The following is a 17924-nucleotide window of genomic DNA, read 5'->3' as shown; positions in this document are numbered from 1 at the left end:
CTGGGGCTAGGGCGCTCTTCTAAGAGGTGGACGTTGTGGGTTTGAACCTGTTTTGCTGAGGCAGACATACAACCCAACTCTTTTGTTTCTGGTCAAGGGCTCTAACCACTGACCATTAAACAAGAAGTTGTTTTGAATGAAATTGGCTGTGGTTTCTTTCATTTGCTACATTCAGTTCTGTCAAGCTAGGGACAGACATTACACACAAACTAGTTTAAGTGAGTAGAAACTGATTTAAACCTGTAACAGAACAGACATTCAGTGCACATAAACCAGTTTGAAAATGGCCGAAACCAGTTTGAGATAAACATGGTTGAATGTAGTATCAGACTTAACTGATTTGGATCAAACCAGTTTATGCATTGTCTGTCCCACGCCCCATCCTAGTTTAAGTTAAACCAGACTCCTCCAGCATCCCAGCATGCTCTCTGGGCTGGGTGGGGCTCTTCTTTCTGCTCCAGAGAGCTGGGTTGGCCCCTCCCCTCTGCTCTCTAGCTGGAGCAGGGGCAGGGTGTGGCCAGATGCTGGCTTGCCATGGCCTCTGAGGCAAGTTCCTCCCTCCATTCACTCTGCCCCTGCTGGCAAACCCTGCAGACCACAGCTGGAGTTTGCCAGCCTCAGCTGCACCTCCATGGCTTGCCTGCAACCAGGCAGGGTTTGGGCACAGTCTCTGCAGCTTGCCTGCAGCTAGGCAGTGAGGGAGTTAATTCCACAGCAAGTGGCGGGGGGAGGCAAGCTAGTCCGCTCTGTGCAGATCCAGGCCCTGCACCTGTGAGTCTAGGGCTTCAGCTTCACCAAAGAAGAGGTACATTTACATTATAAAGCAGAACCTGTAAAAGATAGGAATACCTAAACAAAGCCTTTCTAAATGCCTGGCTGTACGGAGACACTCTGCCCTCAGCATATGTAAGACTTATGCAAGGCTTTCTCTTGTCTTCCTGGCTTACTTTTTATGTTAGACCAGGGTTTTTCAACTGCTGGCACTTGGGAAGGCCTCAGTGGGTACTAGGCAGCAGGCACTTCTGCTGCCTCCATGCCACTGGCACTTCCACTCGTCAGTTGGCCACTGGGGAACTCCCCGCTCACCCCCAGCTGCCAAGGAACTCCTTGTTTCTCAACCAGCTGCCAGGGGTACACTGGCCCCAAAAGGTTGAAAACCCCTGAGTTAGACTAAGTTGTGTATGCTTTGTTTTACTGGGCAGCATCTAAGCTTAGGCGAAGATTTTTGGTAGTTCCCTGTTGCATGCTTTGCTAATTGCTGTGTTCAATACATGCTTGCTCCAGAGAAAGGAATTTGTCCCCATCCCCATTCCTCAGTCTTGTGGCAGCTGCTGCCCCCACCCCCGCTGGTGGCTGGCATCCGGTGTGTTGTGCTAGCCCCAGCTGGTGCCTGGCCATGCCCCCTCCACTCTAGCTGGGAGGGGTGAGAGCCTTGGAAGGTGTCTCTCTTCCTTCCCCTTTGGCAGTGGCTGGCAGGTGTGCTCTAGTGCCCCCTGGCTTCTGGCTTGAGCCACTGCAGGCATGTGGCTGCATTTCCTGCTTTAACAGAGAATATCAGTCTAGTTATTAATCAGTTTAAGCTGTGCAATTTAGACTAATCTGAAAACAGTGAATCAATTCAGGCTCAGGCTTTTTGAATGTCCGTCCTTAGCCCCTGAGTATAATAGGCATGATTGAACACGCCTGTTAGACTGGGCCCATCAGTAGACATACAGCGTGTCTGTATGGCACAAAGCAAAATCCTGCAGAGATAACCAAGCTAAGCCTATTGTGTGACACAGCGGTATCAGATCCCATAGTTGGCATATGTGGGCTAGTTCAGGTATCTCCAGACAGCACTGCCTGATGCTGTGTAAGCTCCAGGACATTGGATCTAGCATGTTCATAGGTAAATGAGTATATCTCTGCACTGCGCTGCCTTGTCTCATAGGGGTACCTGCTTCATGAATTGCAAATGGGTTTAGATGGGAGATGGATGCTGAGATGGATTTTAGATGGATACTGAGATGTTCAGCCAAGCAGAATTTTAAGCCTCTAATTCACTTTACAAAGTCTATTTTTGATTCTGTTGTGTGGTGTCTCAGACTTATTGTTTCTCAGAAATAAATTTGTCTCTCTGAAAGTATGTCTACACCAGTGATTGTCAACAGGTGTGCCTCACAGCATTAGCACTGCTAGGTGTGTCAATGTGAGTTACAATATAAAACCACAGATTTCAAATTTATAGTGTGACCTGTTGTGGTCATTCTAAGTTCTTTACAACAGAAGCATTGCTTTATTATTTTTCTGTTGTCAAAAACCAAGCAAAAGGTAAGAGCTAGCACTTTCCAAGAGTCTAACAAGGGATACCTTGAATCTACAAAAGTTGAGAACCACTGATCTGCACTGAACAGGTTGTGTAGAGATCCTAAACCATTAGGGCAAATCAGCTTATGAATTGTGCAATGTAGACATAATAGTAAAATTAGTAAACCCATGTAGAGACATGTCGATTTGAATACTGAATCCTACATAATATCTAGTGCTTCCTGGAAAAGTATAGTTTATATTACACTGACTGTATGCATTGTGTATTCCACATCTTGGGGTAGGTGGAAGTTTCAGAAGAAATGTTTTGCCTGATAGACTTGGAGAAAAGAGGTTACTTCATTGACAAAACTATTGTGTAAAAAGACACAAGGAATTTTTTTCCAAAAAAAAAAAAAAAAAAGGAAGATGGCTGAGGGACTTAGTTTATGTAAAAAAAGAACTGACGTTTACTGGGTCAGATCATTGGTCCATGTCGCCTATTATCCTATGTCAGAGCAGGAGAGAGTGGATGCTGAAAGAGAGAGTACGGGGTATGACCAGGATTTTTTTTCCGCTGTTCCTCTCTCACTTGCAGCTCGTTCCCTGTCATTCCACTGTTTCTCTCTCATTTAAAGGAAGTTCTGATACAGAGGCTGTATCCTTAACTCCCACACTCATTAGCTACTGATGCCCCTTTCCTCCAAGAATTTGTGCAATCCCTGGTTAAGCTGTCAGTTTCCACAGCATGTGGGTGCAGTGAGTTCCACACTTTAATTACACACTGTGTGAAAAAGAACTTGCTTTTGTTAGTTTTAAACTTATTACCTACTGTTTTCATTTTGTGGCCCCTACTTCTTGTTTTGGGGGAGAGAGTAAATATTAAATCCCTATTTGCTTCCTCTTTGCCATTTAGTATTTTGTACACCCTTATCTGTCCCCCCCCCACACACATCTCTTTTCTAAACTGAATAGGCCTAGCCTCTTTAGTTTTTCATCATATCCAGCCCCTCTGTGCCCTTCTCTGCATCTTCTCTAGGAAATACTCTTAAGTGGCTATAACACAAAAAAGGTCTTCTAAAAAAAACCTACTCTTATTTCCTTCAACAAATTTTTTACTTATTAAAATGGAGTTCAGGTGCAGGCTCTGCTTCGTAATGGGTTTTAATGTCTTGTTCTAGCAGGCATCCTTTTACAATGGCTTGCTGTATTCAGTGTAATTTCAAAATCATTTAAGATACTGTCATTTTTCTTGTCAACCTTTAGGTACTTCATGAAGAGACCACAATCCCAGGAACTGATTTGAAATTATCATACTTAAGTTCCAGAGCAGCAGGATATAAATCAGTTCTTAAGATCACCATGACACAGTCTGTTATACCGTTTAACTTAATGAAGGTTCATCTTATGGTGGCAGTGGTGGGAAGACTTTTCCAAAAATGGTTCCCTGCTTCTCCTAATCTGGCTTATACTTTCATATGGGATAAAACTGATGCTTACAATCAGAAGGTCTATGGCTTATCTGAAGCTGTTGGTATGTTCACTATGGAGTTTTTCTGAATTTTCATTATTGTCTTAGAATTCCAGAGTTAAAATAAAAATTATTTAATCAGTTAGTTAGAAAATGTTACATACAATAAAATGTTAGGTCAGATTAATGTATCTTTTTATAATAGTGTATTATAAAAGAAAAATCAGAAAGGGGTTTCATTTGTAATTGTCAGATCTCAGTCAATTTACACTTAGTATAATGAAGTAATCTGAGGAGAGGTTCATGCAGCTATTTGTTGTGAATCTAATTTTAAGATCTTCAGTAGACTGATGTAAGAAATTTACTCTATACTAGTCTGTTGCACGTTTAAAAAACAAGATAATTTTAATCTTCCAAAATTACTTTGAAAAACACATCATTTTCAACTTTCTTGGTATGATAGCAGATATGAAGGTTTATGAGATCAGATAAATCATATGCTTAGCAGAGAAATGAAAATATTTATTTTTTCTGAAAAAAAAACCATTTTCAAATAGCATTAGAAATTTAAAGTGTTATTTATTCTTATTCCAGTATCTGTAGGGTATGAATATGAGTCTTGTTTGGATCTCACTCTCTGGGAAAAGAGGACTGCCATTTTGCAGGGCTATGAGCTTGATGCCTCCAACATGGGTGGTTGGACGTTAGATAAACATCATGTACTGGATGTTCAGAATGGTAAGGATTTATGCTTGTCATTGTTAATAGCTTTAATCATGTATTCATAATTTGTTTGGGGTTTTTTTGGAGGGGTTGATTTAAAAAAGATCCATATACTAGCAAAGTATGAATTTTTTTGTATGTGGTAAGTGCTCAAAATTGGCATATGATGTCACATTTCACTCTCATAAAAGCCTTTGGCTTTTACTTAACAGAGGTGTCACAATTAGTGGCATGTGTCATTATTTCTTAAATGTTCAAAAAATATTTTATTTTGGAGGTGCTCTTAAGAAGATGGGATAGGAAAGAGTATCCTGGGACACTGAGTTTAGTCCCCTGCATTTGCAGGCAGCTCTATTCACAGAATCTCTAGATCACCAGTTCTAACCCACAGCCACAAATATCCAAAACACCAAAAACAACCTCTAATAGTCCATAGATAAAAGAAAGAGAGACATGGGCACTTCCAGTGCCCTAGCACTGCAGTGACAGTCAAGTGGATGGTTAATATATCTCAAGCTCAAAAGATCTTAAAACACTGTGCGTGGAAGGACCTTAACCTTCTTTACTGCAAATGGCATAAAGCCCACAGTTCTTGCCAGTTTGACTTAGAGGGAAATTTCCTTCCGGACTCCCAGATGGTGTTTGACAGCAAATTTCCCGAGCGGAAAAACAAAACCCTCCAGTTGGAAACCCCTGACTTCTCCAAGTATCAGTAGGAGCATTATCTTAACCTAGTCAAGAACCCTCAGCCTTAGCTGTGGCTAATATTCCAGTGCTTCAGAAGAAAGAAGGAAAGCATCTCAAAAGGCAGTAGCATTCACAAGGGGAAGTGGCAGCTTCAGTAAGCAAGCAAGAGGGGAAGGAGCAGGTGGGGCTGGGATAGCAACAGATGGCTTGGATGCTGCAGTGATGCAATTCAGGGGCAGAGGAATGCACAGAACAGGGGATGCACCAGGGCAATCAATGCCACAACAGGCAGAGGGGGCCTGGGAGTGCCCTTCCTTTGTTGGTGCCTGAGGTTTGTGGCCCAGTTGCCCACCCTTACCTACATTACTGACTACACTGCAACCTGCAAGAGACTTATTTTTTTTGAAAATACATGATTTCACACACTGATTGTTGAGCCAGAATTCCCTCCTGTCATACCATTCCCTAAATTTACCCAGTCCAATCCAGAAGTCTATCAGGTTCTTGGCCTCCACTGCTTGACTCTGAAAACCATTCCAGAACTTTGGTCCTCTGAAACCGTCTAATTTCTGATATACATTTTTCTTCAGTCTGAAAAGTATTTTTTCTTTACAGGTATATTGATGGGATAAATATTAAGAAGCAAATTCATAATCCCTTTCAATCTCCATTTTGTTAAGATAAACCAGACCAAACATACACTATGAATACCGCACTGGCGGCATATGACTATCCCACGATCAACCAATATATTCAAATTCCTCTCCTCCTTAGTCATCCCAGTTGGGATACCCCTATCCCCTAGCCAAAGTCATTGTTGTTGGGCCTCTCAGCGCATGACTTCACACTTCTTACTGATAAGTTTCACTTCATTTTTAATACTCCATTGCACAAAATTATCTAAATTTTGTATAATAAACCAGCCATCTACTGCATTGGCAGTATGTCCCAGTTTAGTGTCATCAACAAACTTCGTGAGCACACATATATTTCCACTACCACGATTGCTGATAAAAATATCATGACAGGTCCTAAAAATGATTCCATTATGACATATTGATAACCACTCTCCAGTCTTGTAGTTCATCTTTCACAGTATCCTGCTGTAGGCTCTCTTCGAAGCAACTCCTCATCTACCTCATGATTGTTGCACTGATCCTCATCCTTTCCAGTTTGACCTGTAATTTCCCATGACTCATGGTATCAGAAGCTTTGTTTAAATCAGGATAAATTAAGTTCATTGCATTTCCCTGATCCACGTCCTTTATCATGTCATCAAATGCAGTCTTCTTTGGATAAACCCATATTGCATTTTTTCCCATCTATCATTCAGTTCAATATCTTTGATCATTCTTTCCTTAAATATCTGTTGTAAGACCTTCCATACTACTGAAATTAAGCTAATAGACTTGTACTCGACAGGTCATTCTTTCCCCTTTTTTTAAAATAGGCACTACATTGACTATTTTTTCCGTCATAGTGTACCATACCTGAATTGACAGATTCAGTGAAGATTTGTGCTAACAGATGTGTTAAATTATATATCATTTTTTTTCAGTATGCTACAATGGAATTAATCTAGATTGCACCCCTAACCCCAGTTTTTATGCCATCTTTATTTTGTTTACCCCTCAAATATACTAAGTTCTCTATTCATGTCCCCACTGCCATGCGGCACCCCACCAGTGTCCTCAGTTCCATCTGTATTTTTATTGCAGATTTAGACAAAGTATTTAATCAATACTTGGGCCATACCTAGGTTGTCCTTGGTGTGCACCCCATTTTCACCCAGCTACACTTCTTTCCCTGAGTTTTCTTTCTTTTTGTATGATAAAAAAGCTTTTGCTATTTGTTTTAGTTTTGTTCTAAAGGTCACCCTCAGCTAAGTCTTTGGCCATTCTCACTTTCTTCATGCATTCTTTAATCATGAAAAGATCTTCCTTCTTGGAAGCTTGCTCATCCATGCAGAACTGAAGCCCTTCCCTACCAGTCTTTTTTCATCTTGGGATGCAAGGTCTTGAACGTATTTACACTTTTGCCCTTAAAATAGTTCCATGCTATTTTTTACATCCACAGCTCTACAATCCATTTGTCTTCTTTTACTGACTGAGGTGTGTTACCTGGAGGGAAATGGCCAGCACTTGCTGTAAGGCCCTTGCTACGCATTACACTTTACACTTAACATGTTAACTACACTTAAAACATAGCATCTGCACGTTCAAGCAGAAAAACCCAGGCTGAGTGCTATTGTATGCTGGTAAAGTTAGGGTTTTCTCCAGGTAGTGTTAAGTCATACATGTTACACTGTCATATGACTGCCCCACAGAGATATTACCAGCCATCTTCACTGTCTGTGGTGCTGAGGTTGGGACTGACAAACAGCTCTTTGTTGGTGCAGGGCACTGCACTGACACTCAGCTGCTTTTCAATCCCGGCCAGTTCAAGGTTCTAGTGCATGGGAGGGCTGGGACCCATAATCAGCTGTGTGTGGACTGCATCGTTCTAGCCCTGTCCAGAGTAAGCATTATAGGCAACCCCCACTTAGTGCTCTTAATTGGTTCCTGAAAAACCGAGCATTAAGTGAAACGAGCATTAAGCAAAACTGAAAGTTTTTGATGACCCAAAATGGTGACGGTGGTTGTTATAACAAAACTCGCTGAGCACTAAGTGGAATCGGGTATCAATGTAAAATGAGCATCATAGTGAAACAGCACTAAGCAAAACAGCATTAAGCAGGGGTTACCTGTACTGTGTGACTATTTAGGCAACTTTCTAACTCACAGTAATGCTTACTACCATCTAAATAATATACATCCTAAGTGCAAAATGCAACAAGGTCATAACTCTGCATGTGCCCCAGGCAGCCTCAACCTTATGGCATTCAGACTGAGGCATTGTAGTAGCCAGCCCTAAGCACAAAGACATACAAATTACACTTGCTTGCATCAGTGGGGATGATTTAAGCCCAAACTTGTCAGTGTGATTTGACCATTAGTGAGGTTAGTGGTTTAACATTTGACAGGTTTCCCATCATATATCAAAATGAAGTCCCAACCCAGTGTGTTATGTTTCTATGGAATCAAACTACTTACCATTACATTTCTACTCTTCTCCTGATGGCCCACTTCATCTGACACACCATTTCATGAATAGTTCTTTAGTACTTTTGGGCCACTGAAGTAAAAAAAAAAAAAAAAGGGCCAGTTGGGTAGGGTGGCTCTCCTTCCTCTCTCCATAGAGACAGTTACAAGAAGTGACAGTCACACAAATCAGTTCACTGTAACTGATGTGGATCATTTCTCAGCATCAGACCCCTCCCACAGCTAGCTCTTCAGCTGGTGAAAAAGGAGAGGTAGAGGTTATTAGGGACTGTCCAGAGCATTATAACAGCAGGCACAATTGTGACAAAACAGTTGCATGACACCTTTCACCTGTAAAGATCCCAACACACTTAAAAAAACTGCAAATGAGGTTCACTTCACTCCCCAGTGAAAGGTAGTCAGCTTTAGAGTAAAATGTGGCTATTAATTAGCAGTGTACAGCAACACTACATAGGAACTTAGAAAAGTAAATAAAGTATGCAGTATTCAATAGTAACTGTATATGGGAAGTTGGAATTTGGTTAGGAAGCACTGAATTTATACAGAAAACCCTATTCTGTCTTCTGCCATCACCATCCTGGGGTACTGGTTTAGTACTTTAAAGAAAAAATATAATTTCCTGTAGCACAGGTATTCTTTAGCACTTTCTCCCTCTGCATTTGACCCATTTTGGTCCTGCTTAGTTTGTATGGTCTGTGGGTCATAAACTGAAGTACTTCAGCTGAATGACAGAAAAACCAGGCTACCCAAAAATGAGAAAACATGGGAAATGTTACATTTAAAATATAAGAAAAGAACTGTTGGATATTTATAAATATGTGTAAATAATACACGTCTTAAAAATAGTGATATAGCTTCTATTTACAAGGTGAATTGATTGTGGCTTTAAATTATGTTCAAGAGTAGATTTGACAAGTAATGACTTTTCAAAGTGACGTGTGTCTAATTGAATAAACGGAGTGGATAGTTGTAATGACAAGGTGGATGAGCTGGAGAAATTTATTCAGCAAGGAGTGAAGACTGTGACAGGTGTTTGTACGGACATCCTGATATACTGCAATAAATATTCTAATGTTCGTCTTTCCATTCTGTGATAATAGAGGAGAAATGTGAAGGACCAATTTTTCAAAGTAATGACAGAATAAATCAGATGTAATAGTGCAGTGTGCTGACTTGTAGGATTCCTCTGATGAAAATTATAGAACTCAGCTATTTCAGCAAAATTATGGTTCCATGATTGTCAAAAATGATGTAATCATGGGAGGGGGTGGGGGATTTGGATACCATTATAGACTTGCACTCAGACTCCTCATGAAAAACACATTCTATATGCTTTTATGATGCAGCATTATTTAGACTACTTTCCTTTAGGTTTTCATAAGCTAGTTTGATCCTTCATAATTTCATAGTGTATGTTTGATCGGGTTCTTCTCCCTCCCAAGTTGTATAGTATTAGAAAAGTAATAAAAGCAACCTAAAATGCCCCAAGGGAAAAGGAAAATATATTTATGCTGATTTTTTTCAGGTTAATGGGGAAGACACCTTCTCATGTTTTTTCAATATATCAATATATTTTTATTGGGGTGATTATTTTAAAAGTATCTCTGAAAAGAAGGTTAACCCTTAGCCCTTAGTACTGCCTTTGAAACTCTGTACGTTCAATCAATAAACCTATAAAGTACAGGGTGGCATGTGGTTTACATGGATTATACCACATAGAGATTTATTGTGACATATGAGTGTAGCAATAATAGCTAACCATGCATACAGCAGACCTTGACAAAATCATTGCTTTATATCATAATGAGGACGCTGGTAACATTTAAGTGAATCCAAATTCTTCAAATATGCTTTTTAACTATGAAAGATTTAACAGCAGACATGTATTTTGCTTCCCAGATTTCCTATGGAGAACAAAAGAAAAAATATAGCACTGCTGGCATATTACTTTGTCTTTATAAAAATGATTGTACCTTTCATGCCTCAAAGCAGAAATAGGTTTAATGGGCAGGTTGGCCTGCCACAACATTTTTTTGTTGTGTTTGACATTTTTAATAACCATCTATAACTGCAGATATATTGTACAGGCAGATTTTGTTACCTGAGGTAGATTATTATTGGGCAATGAAGAAAAAACCTTTTTGCAATGTGAAATTGTGGCAGTCACAGAACTTTTATGTAGCTCCTTATTAATATCCAGTGTATGCAGTAGTGGTCCAATGATATTCAACAGAATTTTTACAATTGGTTATAGTGAGATTACAGGATCAAAAGTCCCATATGTAATGAATTTCCATGATGAATGTAAATATAATTAGAATTTCTATCTTTTGGGGAGATTTTCAAACCCAAGGAATTTAGGAACACAAGTCCTTTTGAGAATTAGTGAGATTCACATTCCCCTTCTGCACTTTTTTCAAAATGTCCCTAAATGTTCTATATATATAGTGTGTGCGTGTGTGTGTGGGCGTGTGTATATATAAATATATAATTTAGGGAGAAATTTGTGTGTATGTATACATACCACATATATTAATATATATAAATATACTTTACATATATAGTTTAGCTTATTAACTTTGGTAATCATTTAAAATATTGAATTATTATAAACATGCTTGTATTAAAAATGCTTTAACATTTCTACCACATCTTGTGAATAAGAGTATTTTAAAATATTTTAAATTTGATAACAGCAATGCCTTAATTTTAAGTATAAATACTTACTATAAACTAAATTCTATCATCTTTTGAAAGAAAAGTGTCTTTGCAAAATGTAATTACTTCACAGTACATTAAATCAACAAAGAGTGATAGAAATGTATGTATACATAAATACATATACCTACATACTTACCATCAGATTTTGATACAGAAAATTTTTTGTGGGGGTTGTATTTTTCTCAGGTATCCTCTATAAAGGAAACGGAGAAAATCAATTTATTTCTCAGCAACCTCCAGTTGTGAGTAGTATCATGGGGAATGGACGGCGACGCAGCATCTCATGCCCAAGTTGTAATGGTCAAGCTGATGGTAATAAGCTGCTAGCTCCAGTTGCCTTAGCTTGTGGAATAGATGGCAGCCTCTACGTAGGGGACTTCAACTATGTTCGACGGATATTCCCATCTGGAAATGTAACTAGTGTTCTAGAGCTAAGGTACATCTTTCACTAGTTTGGAACAAAGGTTATGTTGTGAATTAATATTTCTTAGATTTTGTAAGCAAATAACTCCCAAATCATTTAAAGTAGAATATTAACTTTTTTGCACAATACATTGAAACAAAAAGTCATATCTTTGAAACCATATTAAGGAATGCAGTAAATATGATTCACACTAAAGTTTTAACTATGCTTATCTACATCTGAACATATAGCAGTGCAAACTAGCTGCATTATTGCATGTTTTAAAGGCAGAGTATGTTAACAATCTTGGATAAAAGTAGGTGATTCTTTTCTATAATGGTATATTTTAAGTTCTGCTGCCTTTCTGTCTTTTAACTTTCTTTTCTAACTTTTTTTTAACACTGCTCTTCTTTACTTACTTCCACCAAGAAATAAAGATTTTAGACATAGGTAAGCATTTTAAGAAGATTTATATTTTTCTGTCCTCTTTTTTTTCAAATTAATGTATATTGTCAATAAGTCACTTCCTATATTTGTTACTGTCAAGGGCGATGGCTTTTTAAAATAATGACTTCAGATGTCAAAGAAGAGGCTTTTGCCTTGAGTTATGCCACTAGTCGGGCTCCAGAATTTACTGATATTCAGTGCCTTTTATCACCACCGTTATTGACCCTCTTTGGCTGTGTTCTCTTTTGCTCCCCTTCGGAACCTGTCTTCCTCCTCATTCTGGTTTCAGTCACTGATCCCCATTTTCTGTCACTACCTGTTCCATTAGCACCAATTCACTTACTTTACCTGTACCATTTCACTTATTCTGTCCCCCCATTTCTCTCCCCTCCTTCCAACCTTTTAATCTCCCATGCTTAACTGTATTACTGTTAAGCCCAGTCATTCCAAACTCATTAATCAGGCTCCAAAATATCGTAATAATAGCTCAAAACTCATGAGATTTAAAAAATATATATATTTTGGGTTGTATTTGCCTAAAAGGTGAGGCTTTTAGGAGGTCATATTTCAAGCGTAGTTCCACAACCATGAGGGCAACAAACTTACATGCCCTCATTGCTGAGATTCTTGTATGGCACAGTGACTACAGGAGCTGGGACTTTAAACTGCAAAGATGAGAATAAGATTTGAAAAATCTATAGCAGGTACTGTAAAGCTCTTTGCATCTGCCTTCACCTCCTCCTGCCACCCCTGCCCGCCCCCCCACCCCCATACTGACTTGAGTACAACAGAGAGAGTGGCAGAACTTGGCTGCTTATAGTTTCTTTGACACAAGAGCCCCTGCTGGTAAGCATGAGAAATAGTGTAGGTACCCTGTAGTCTTTCTGGACACATGACACTACAATAGGCTCTATGACAGGACTGCCAAAAGTTTGTCATGTGAGATACATGAATCTCAGCAGCCCTGCCAGATTTCATGTAGGATCTTTCCATCTTAGCTGTCAGTCTTCTTTTTTTTAAGCAAATCCTCAGAGATTCACATTTCACTTCATTTTCCCTTATGCCTGGTTTCTGTTAAAATTCACTTTGCTTCTGGCCATACTTGTTCGTGTGGATTTTTCTTTCCCTAATTGTAGAATTTTTTTGTACTTGAAAAGTCATGTTTCACATATGTTGTTTCATATAGTCAGCAAAAAAATTCACGACTAAATATAACATTCATAATGTTTATAGTGCTAATGATGAGGATTGTGTGGTGTTCTCCTGTTGCATATTTTTGATGGATCACTGTTACCAGCCTGTAAGTATATAAAGGGTGTGCATCAGGAGCTGGGAGAACATCTGTTCATTAGGTCACCCCAAGGAAAGACAAGGTCTAACGGTCACAAACTCTGGGAAGACCATTTTAGGCTGGACATAAGAAAAAACTTCTTTACTGTCTGTGTCCCCAGAGCCTAGAATAGACTCCCCCCCAAGAAGTGGTGCCAAGCACCTACTTTGGACACTTTCAAGAAACATTTGGATGCCTGTCTTGCTGGGATCATTTGACCACAGCTGACTTCCTGCCCCCTTCAGCAGGGGGCTGGACCCAATGAACTTGCAAGGTCCCTTCCAGGCCTTATCTATTACATCTATTAAATTTATTTCAAGCACTGCCCATTTGGTTAGAATGCTGCTTTATCTAAGATCCCTGGCTTGCATTACTTTATAGTTTTAACAGTATAACCATGTTCAGTACCTCAAGAGAATGAATTACTCTTCTGAAGCCTTACCAAACGTTTGCATACTGCTAAGTATTTTAGAGGATGAAGCATTCTTGTCTAATGAGGTATATTTCCATATGATTTAGCTGCAGAATTCTCCACTACTACTTGTGTAACTGGTTAAATTCTTAATGGTGGCATTTCAGAAATTGGGCTGGCCAGTTGAGGAGGATGCATTTTCATGCTCTAGTTTGTGCAAGTGCATGTGCCTACATATGCGTGCATGTGCATACACATGCAGTCTCCAAGCAATGGAACTCACACAGTTAATACACAAGGGAATACAGTAGGATTACAGAGTCCTTGACTGCCAATGGGGACCGTCCACATGTTGAAGAGCTCAGTGTTCCTAGGCCACCATGCTGTTTACCCCTTACATAGAAAGTCACATATGGGACCAAAGAGGCCATGGCAATCGTGACTATGGAGTTACTATCTAGGAAGTTTCCTAGCTCCCATGCACGCTGACATGACCTGCTCTAGAATTAAGATTTGCCTCTTAACCGATGGGTATGGAAGGGGAGCTCTTAATCCAAAGTCAGTGTTCAGCCCGTGAAGTATGAATGCAGATTGCTGTCAATGTTACAGAAATTGGAGGGACTTTTCACAGTAGAAACAGTGAAGTGGTAGACTCTTGTGAGATGTGTTTGCTTTGAAGTGGGGATAAGGCAGCATACCTGGTTTCATTTATAAAATGTTTAGATTCTGAGGAAGCTTTCTATTTAAACTAAGAAATAAGAACGGCAGCCTTTGACAGGTCATTTTGTAATGTGTCAGTACTGAACTCTGAAGCAAAGAGAATACACACAAAGAGGATATCTTTTATTGGATCAACTCTAAAGTTGGGGGAGCCATTGGACAAGCTTTTGGGCATCAATTGCCCTTCCTCGGGTCTAAAAAAGAGGCCGACACAGCCTGAGCTAAATATCAGTGGTTTGACAATGCAGATCAGGTTCATGCTGTGATACGCTGAGGATCTGACAGTGATCAAAACTCAAAGCTGAACTGATGTCTTATACATGCTGTTGCCTATAGATGATTAATGCTGATAGGCTTCATGGAAGAAGCAATTATTTTAAACAGGAAGGTCATTTGGTGAACAAGGAGATACTCCAAGTACATGGGGCATAGAGGAGAGAGTAAAAGAATACAGAAGGGGCTTTGAGGCACATGCAGCTTAGATGGCATAAAATCAGTTGAAGAAGCAGAATAAAGAAGGGCTGAAGTAGGGATAGTATTTCATAAAACATTGCAGATCCTGTAGATGAAGGCAATAAGAAGCAGCCAGCTGGAGCAATTAAAAGAGAGAGAGCATGGTAAGAGGCAGGAGGAGGAAGATAATTTTAGCAACATAATTGTTGACAACATTGGTAACAACACCTAACACTTCATTCTGATTTTATATAAACTGAAAGAACAGGGAAGGGTGACAAAGTTAGGACAGTGAGGAGGCTGCAGTGAAGAGGTAATGGCTAGGCTTCAGTCTGCTGTTTAAAATATAGTTTTAAAAAGTATTTTTATTATGACTTTGTAAAGTAGAGCAAGTAGAAGTTAAGCCACAGTAATTCATACTGAGGCTATATATACCAGCCCATGGTGCATGATTGCATGCTCTTCAGAGCCTCCTACCATGATTTGAGCTATGCTGAATAAGTTAGGAAGTAACTGAATTTAAAGTTTCTTTTCTGGTTTTGCTGGTCTAAGTCAGGACCTTACTATTATTGTAAATTACAAGGAAATAAAATGATCTAAGTAACCAATCAGTGTCCCCAGGGACCATGTACTTCGGTTTCTACTGCTTTCAGCTGCTCCTTATAGCATGCAAATCCCTGTAGCATGGTTACTAATTGTAAACTTTTTCATATATTACGTAAATCCTTGAATTGTGCCTTGCTCTTGTGAACTAACCATTGGTGTTCCTATGGCAAAGTTAAGCCCTAATATTCAACTTCTGAGATTTCTATTACAAATAAATACTAAATGCAAATCAGGTGTGTCTCAAAAATATTCTGCCTTTAAGACATTTTCATATAACAGCTCTCACAGCATAATCTAACTGAACAAACTCCACAGCTGACTATTTTCTCAAGAATAAAAAGCACCGTCAGATTACCATCCATTTAATATTGTATTAATTAATGTACTCGTTAGCTTGGGTAAGAAGAATGATATCAAATTATTGTTATAGTTAGAATTTGTTGTTTCAAAATTAGAAACAACAGGAACCCTAAAAAATTTAGAAAATTAATATTTATCTACCCCTGGTTACCTGTCATGTGGCCCTTGATGGCTTGCCAAAACATAGTAAACGGCCCTCTGCCCAAAATAATTGTCTACTCCATCATTTACAACTACACTAAATAATCACTTCAGATGTATTTTGCGTTATTCAACATATTCCAAATATAAAGATATTTCTTAATGGCCAAAGTAATTACGTAAATCAGTACAAGTTAATACACATGTCAAACAGTGATAAATTCTTTGCATATCAAATAACATTGGTATAAATAACGGCCCCGTGTAAGTTAAAAAAGAGTTGCAAGTCTCTTTCAGCAATTAACCTGGTGCTTTATGAAATTAACACACATTTAATGTAAACATCTATGCAATTCTCTTATCTGTGCTTTATAAAGTTCAGTTCTGAAATAGAGGCTATTACAAAAGATGTTAAGTGCTGCACATTTTAATGTCATTTGGCTGTTCATTTGATTTCTTTCCTCTGAGCCAAGATGTGTAAACACTTACATCCAAAGACAATATTATGTATGTGGCACAGTAGTCTATATTTTAAAGCAGATAGCTATAAAAAGCTGTCCCTGCTAAAAGACATAATTTGTTCACAACTTGTTCACATGGGTCTCTCTTGCTTTTTGCAAGTGGCAGTACATAAAATGTGTTACATTAGCACAGTTATTTATTTACAAAATGTGAGGCATTACATTCTGTGAACAGATGTTTAGATATCTCCAAGATTGGTAGATATGTTTTAGCGGTGCATTTGCAAACATCAGAAATGGAACCGACTTTTCTGGCACCGACTCAGTGCATTACGAGGCGATCAGAAATTGCCTCCTGTACTTGAATGACCTCATTTTAGTTCTTACTGCTGTAAATCAGGTCAAGAATCCAAAGTGAAGCAGGTTAAGTTTCTGCATCATGATATATCAACCAAGAAGGGTACTCTCCAGAGTGTTTTTTTTAATACCACCAGCAGGCCAGAAAAGACAGTAATTCTCAATGATGTGGTACCACAAGAACAGCAAAGTGTATGTTTCTGGTTAGCAATATATGATTTCACTGTAATGAAGGATATGCTGGCAGAGGTAGTGGTTTTGTGCCAAAATATATAGTAATTTGAAAACTGACTCTGTATTGAGAAGAAAAGAAGAATTGCACTCAGGGCTGTGATGACAAAGATGATGTTCCCTAATGTGTTAAATCATGCATATCACGCCTTAGAGAGTAATAGATTAAACCAGTACTGTGAAAGATGTCTTATCTCTGGCTTATGAAGTAATATGAATCCTGTCTTATCTGTTTATGAACAATATAAACCATGCACCCCAGCAGCCCTATATAAATTGTAATAAAAAGTATATGAAGATAACAGTGACTAAATATAAGCCAGAGACTTGGCTACTCTGCAAAATATTGGATCAAAATCATGATCCAAATGGCTGAGAGTTTTAAGAATCCATTGCTTTGCTTTGGTCCAGTTCAGAGAGAGGAGTCATTTCTAATTGAAATTGGGAACTGCTTTTATTCTTTTTAGGTCCAGTATGTTGTAATCCTTCCGTAATCTGAAACTGTCTTATGTGTAATTTATTTCTCTGTGTTTAACTACGAGATCTCCTTTATGTTTAAATATGTGATCTCATTTTACAGCAGCAACCCAGCTCACAGATACTACCTTGCAACCGACCCAGTCACAGGAGATTTGTATGTTTCTGACACTAATACACGCAGAATTTATCGGCCAAAGTCACTCACTGGTGCAAAAGATCTGACAAAAAATGCTGATATAGTAGCAGGAACTGGAGAGCAGTGCCTTCCGTTTGATGAGGCAAGATGCGGTGATGGTGGCAAAGCTGTGGAGGCAACTCTCATGAGTCCCAAAGGTAAAGGAAGTTATCAATTCACGATAAGAAAAGAAAATACAGAGTTGGTGCCTAAGTCTGTGTAACAGTGGGCTTCATTCTTTACTCACAGCTGTGCTTCTGTGGGCTTTTCATCTTGTTTTTGTAGATGGGTCATAGAAAATGAAGCTGAAAATGGCCAACGCTGATTTTGCCATAACTGTCTGGCATTCAGTGTTGTGC

General features: G+C 39.0%; 1 protein-coding gene across 13 annotated transcripts in view; it reads left to right on the top strand.

The window, feature by feature from the left end:
* TENM3 (teneurin transmembrane protein 3) overlaps positions 1–17924 on the top strand; it is a 2356642-nt gene that overhangs the window by 2294484 nt on the left and 44234 nt on the right. For all 13 annotated transcript variants that reach the window (XM_090036139.1, XM_090036135.1, XM_090036141.1 and 10 more), the window contains 4 exons: positions 3553–3820; positions 4352–4495; positions 11176–11425; positions 17491–17723. In XM_090036139.1, the coding sequence (XP_089892265.1) occupies positions 3553–3820; positions 4352–4495; positions 11176–11425; positions 17491–17723 (895 nt within the window). The remainder of the gene's footprint in view (positions 1–3552; positions 3821–4351; positions 4496–11175; positions 11426–17490; positions 17724–17924) is intronic.

The sequence above is a fragment of the Crocodylus siamensis genome, chromosome 2 (genome assembly GCF_052110815.1).
Source record: "Crocodylus siamensis isolate JL-2025a chromosome 2, ASM5211081v1, whole genome shotgun sequence".
NCBI classification, from domain to species: Eukaryota; Metazoa; Chordata; order Crocodylia; family Crocodylidae; genus Crocodylus; species Crocodylus siamensis.
Note: the sequence above shows the minus strand (reverse complement) of the source record. Positions and strands in the feature narration are given on the sequence as shown.